Below are 5472 nucleotides of genomic sequence, written 5' to 3'. Positions count from 1 at the left end.
ACAGGGGCCAGCAGCCCCAGGAACAGCCACACGGTCAGAGGTGTAATTTCAGAGGGAAAGTTCTATAAGAAACATAATCCGTATTTTTCAGGTGGTCACACTCTGCAGGGTGCCTCTTAGATTACCTCTCTGGGCATCAAATGCTATCATGTTCTCGATAAGGCCAGAGTCTAGTTTCTAAACCAGAAAACAGTTTCCTCAGAATTTATAAAAACAAAATTATTTTGAGTGTTTCATAAGATCAAACATTTTAGCTGTATTACAAAGACAGTTCAAATACCATCGCTACAAATTCTGCCTGATACAGACTACCTAAGTCGATCAAGGCAGATACTAGACGGGATAGAAATCCATTTGAGCTTGCTTTAAGTTAGATCACCAGTAGTCCACACTTGTTTTGTGTGGCACACTGAAGGGTGTCAGCACCTACTCTGGTTATTTGCAGCCTTCAGTAAAGATCCTCTCTCAAAGAGGACCACAGTCGTTATCAATACAGCAACCACTTCTAGACAAAGCTGGTACACCCAGGGAAGAAATACATACAGCGATAACAGTGACGGTGGGTCTGATAGGCTTTTGCATCCCCTGGTGTTTTCTTATGCTAACAGCTGACACATTTTTAAAAATCCACCCCTTATCACTACTTGTTATTTTTAATTTTTCTCCACTAACTCCCATTTCACGTGATTACATACTCAGTTCAAGTTTAACTAGCTTCTGCCATACTTGCTTTTCTCATAAAGGCAACTGACTAGTTGCATTTTTTTTTAGCTCCTGCTTCCACTGTAAGCTTTGGCCTTCATTCTCAACATTCCCCCTTACCTAGCTGCAGCTGGTTTTTGTGACTTTGATATTTCTTGCCTGTGCTACCCAGAAGGGCTCCTTTGTTTTTCAGATGGCTTAGCACACTGAGCTACCCAATCACTCCTAATGCAGCCATGCAAATGCAGCCACGTCTGGAGCAGGCCGTGGTAACTAGAATAGAAATAAAAATGCTCTCTATTGTGCAGGGTTTCAAGCTGTAAACAATGTTCTCCAGTTGAAACTGCACCTGAAAATTTAGGTGGACAAAAGCCTGGGATTTATGGAAGGCAGCAGGTAAGTGTTCCTCCTCCTGTGAGAACTGCTATGAATGTTTCCACGGCTCTGAGTGAGCGAGACCTTTGCTGTAAAACACCCAGACCACACCACCTCCCATGATACCCTCCCCACTACCCCTCTTTAAGGCTGTCAATTCAGCTCTGGCCCAAAATGTTACCAATTACATCCAAAAAGCCACTTCTTGCTGCAAATGCACTGTTCCTGTCAATTTCCTCACCAAATATTAAGCCATCCTATGACTACTAGCTTCTGAGGATCTAACACAATCATGGCTCAAGAAAAATGAAACTAGAGACAGTAAGAAGCCACCAATCCACGCTGTCTTGGGTGACTTTTGGGCAACCATGTAGAAGTTATTCTTTATCAGACAAGACTGGGCAAAACAGTGCCACATGGAACAGTTACAGCTATGAAGCACCGAAGCACTTCTCCCAAAACTCAGAATTGGGCTAAAATTGTACCTTGCCCTCAAAGACCTGTTTGGCTGATACACAGAACCAGGCTGTGACTCTGCTTTGAGAATTGGGTTGGACCACATGATCCCAATGGATCCCTTTCAACCTGAACCATCCCATCATTCTACGAATTATTTGGAGACCAAAGCAACAACTGATTGAGGGGCTGGAAAGAAATGTGTGTGCACGAAAGGATCTTTCACTTGTTTCCTAATGTGACAAAATAAAACCAGAAGGTAATAAACTGACAGCTCCTCTCCTTGAAGCTACTCTCCTACCATTTCTTACTCCTGCTCTGTAGTGATCTTACTGCAGTTAGCAGCCACGGTTCAGAGCCAAGAAGCCTGTCACTGGAGCAATCTGCTCTCACCACTTCCACCTAGAGCATATTGGTGGGTCAGCCCTGAAAGGAAACCAGCACTACTACTACTCCTTACCTTCCACTATGAGCCACACTTGCTGTGATTCTTCCTTCTTCCCCCCGTTCTCAACCTGGCACCAGTACTTCCCAGAATCTGTCCGCTCGACGGATTTCAAGCTGAAAAAAGTCAAAAGCCATATCGATATTTTACGTGGATAAAGCATGTTTTTGCCCCAAAGGACCCTCCAGTGTTTGGCAAACCAGATGCAGGGACAACACCCACTGAGACGCAGCCAGCTCTGGGGAGGAGGGCAACAGCTAGCCAGCACAAAGCGCGTGGCAAAACAGCGGAGACAGGAGGCTCCTCCCTAAAGTGGGTGGAGGTAATTCTCAGCAGAGCAGACAGCCTTCCTCCAAAACGTCATCACAAAAAACTCATCATTTGTGTCCTTTGAGGATAGAAAGGCGTTGGTCATCTTGATCCTGAATTGTGACTCTAGCTAGCCTTCAAGAGCGACAGCTTGGGCTACAATGTCTGAGCTAGCAGGAAACTCCAAATCACAAACCTCCAATGAGCCCAACTGTTTTGCCCCAGTTAGGTGACAGGACTGGTGACAGCCTCATACAGGAAAAGATGGGTCAGAAAAGGCCCCCCCATGCCTCAACTGCACTCAGTGTTATTCTTATCCCAAGAGCGCCTCACACTGCAAAACTCCTTGGGCCTCTCGATTTGCGATTTCAAGGGGTTATGCTGGCCTATTCCAGCACAGGACCTCACCCTACAAACTCTTCTGTGTCCTCCCTTGCTCAGCAACAGCTCCCCTTCTGAGAAGATGCATCCAAGCAGGGGAAGGCAGCCACGGGGACTGAGCAGCATTCAAGCTGTAGGCCTCCAGTTCAGGGGAGAAATTCTGCTCCTTGCTCCACTGCTGGAAACCTGCGAGATCCTCACTGCCATTAGCAACACAAGGCTAGCGTGGTGAGTAAGGGCAGAATTTGGCCCCAAAGCGACAAGGTCTCAGCTACCAAAGGGACCAGTGTGACTCTGAGTGCCTGTCAATGTACAAATGTTGATTGCCCCCCGTGGGATGTGCAGCCATGCGTCTGCTGCCATGCAGGGATCCTCAGCAGATCTGATGCCCGCCTTTCTAACACTAGCAGTCCGCCTTGGGGAAGGGGAAGAACATCTCAGGAAGGAAGATAGAAAAGGGAGAGTGTTTGCTGAAATGCACAAAATGGACCCACTACAGCTTGATTTTCAGAGCTGTACCTTCAAATGGCATCAGCTGTCCTGCCCATCCAGCCGCATGTTCTGAAACACAGCGATCGCAGCAGAGAATCACACAGTGGGTGGTAGAAATGATCACTTTAGGAGAAGAAAGGAAAAAGGAGAAAAAAAGATACGGACACATCTAGATTTAGCACCCTATACTTAGCCCTGGTGCTGCAGAAAGTTCTCAGTGGAGGAAAACAAGAGGTGAGAAAGGAGATCAGACTGAGAGACTCTGTGGGGCAAAGAGAGTTAACTAGGGGAACTGGGGGGAAGTAAACAGTATCGTTTCAAGACAACTGTTTCCGCAACATGATGTTATGCAATAGTTTTACCTGGAACAGATTTCTTTCCTATCAAAATTTTTATTATAGACGAGCTTTAGCACAGAGACTTTTAGCTGCTGGAATTGGAGACTCCGTGCAATGTCAATCCAAGAAACCTAACAGGAGATGAAGCTGGAGCTCAGGGAAGAGTGATTCTCAGTCAGTCAACAGTTTTGAGCCTTCACGGTGATGGCATGCTTGCTTGTACAAGCTCTCTTTATGTGTAGAAAAAGACAGAGCAGAACCTTGGGTCTTGTTTAACTCGGCACTTCCAGAACTAGCTGACAGCCCCCTTCTGCTGAAATAAAGCCACAGAGACCTGCTTTGCAGAAGAGAGTTTTTGCACCTCTGAGCGGGGCAGGACTGATATCATGTAGTGTACATGTATTAGGAAAGTCTCTGCAAAATGACTCGGGGATGGTTCAGGTGACAAACACTCCTCCCCAAAGAAAGGAAGGGGATGTAGTCCTGGGAGTCTCATTTCAATTAACAATCCTCACCCTTTAGGCAGACTGACAGCTCAAGAGAGAGTAAGAGAACAGAATGAGTATGAGAGAGAAAACCTATTTATGTAAGTCAGACCTCAAGTCTTCCTGCTGCACAGCAGAACAAGATGAACAAACAAGGCAAGAACATCCTTTCACCTTGAAGTCACGTCTCAAGCATCATAAGCATTAGCAAAGCACCTGTCACCACAGTAGTCAGGAAACCAATATGGTTCTAGTGCATGAAATCTCAGCCCTCAGTGGCTTCAATTCTGCTCTCAGTTATGCCCTTGCCACGCGCTGAACTGCAGACCTAAGGACCTTGCCCCGCCGAAGGCACTGCAGTTGCACAGATATAGCTGACAGCAGAAAACTCTGTAATAGTTTCCGCGATATTCTTCCTTCTCTGCATCTGTTGTACCTGAGGAAGCCGATCCAGTGTTCTTCATCTACTGGAATGTACACCTGGTCTACGCTTTGCACCACTGCTCCGTCCTTGATCCACAACATCTCGGGATCTTCCATTCCCTCGAGGCTGCAATTTAGTTTGACGGGTTGACCCTGGGACACCTTTAATTTGATTGGAGATCCTGTAAATTTCATACCTAAAAAAAAAATACTACTCCGCCCCACCCCCAGAAGAAGGGGGGTTGGAGTACAGCAAATTACTCTAGGTTGGTGGTCTGGAATTACATACCCTACCAGTACACACTGCAGAGGAGTCTGTTAGTCTCGGCACTGCTCTACTATGTCTGCTAAGCAATAGTCAAAGGCAAGCACTGAAAGCACAATTGCTGGAGAAAAGTGGTGGCTCAGTCCGTACGCGGTGCTTTTTTCAACTCATGTAACAGCAGAGTGAGCTTCTGCAGAGCAGTGCCCAGGCAGAGCCAGACAGAAACGCTGGGAGCTTCGTCGTGTCAGTGATCCAGCAGTACTAAGCGCGTTCGCTCAACATAGTACCACACCTCCCTCTTTTCCCCAGGCTTGAATTTCAGCTACAGTGTTCCTGTGCTGCTAAGAAATCATCATGCTTGCTCCATTGTATGCATTTGTAAAGAGCTGGGATACAAGAAAGAATCAATTATGTCTCGTTATTCAGCGTACACTGTTCCTCTGCATTACAGAAAGCTTCTCTGCAATTTGCAAAACCCATGAAAGCAAAGCCTATTCCACAGCATACCTCACCAAGGAGCAGAACTGTTTACAGAACAGATATTTCTGTCGCGTGATGTGGGCGTGTGCTCAAACGAACCTCCCTGAACCTTCAGTCCAGCCAAAGGACCACGTTATACTCGGAGCTATTTAGTTGCGACCCCAAAGCAGCAGAGCCAGAGTCGGTGGAGCTGCTCAGGTTTACATTGACACAGAAATGTCAGAATTTGGCCCAGAGCACTGTTACACGTGTGGGTGGATGGGGAGTGTTTCCCTCAAGCAGAAGTGAATATATAGAATGTGTTACCATGAGAAAACATGG

General features: G+C 46.5%; 1 protein-coding gene across 1 annotated transcript in view; it reads right to left on the bottom strand.

The window, feature by feature from the left end:
* Positions 1-4601, bottom strand: part of TYRO3 (TYRO3 protein tyrosine kinase) — a 40535-nt gene extending 35934 nt beyond the window's left edge. Inside the window, exons 1-2 of the mRNA XM_009277550.1 lie at positions 4420-4601; positions 1994-2094 (exon numbers count right to left, since the gene is read on the bottom strand). Of these exons, the coding sequence (XP_009275825.1) occupies positions 1994-2094; positions 4420-4601 (283 nt within the window). The remainder of the gene's footprint in view (positions 1-1993; positions 2095-4419) is intronic.
* Positions 4602-5472: the final 871 nt, after the last annotated feature.

This window comes from Aptenodytes forsteri, unplaced genomic scaffold (genome assembly GCF_000699145.1).
Source record: "Aptenodytes forsteri isolate BGI_AS27 unplaced genomic scaffold, ASM69914v1 Scaffold146, whole genome shotgun sequence".
Taxonomy (NCBI): domain Eukaryota; kingdom Metazoa; phylum Chordata; class Aves; order Sphenisciformes; family Spheniscidae; genus Aptenodytes; species Aptenodytes forsteri.
The sequence above is the reverse complement of the archived record's forward strand: the minus strand, read 5'-3'. Positions and strand labels throughout refer to the sequence as shown.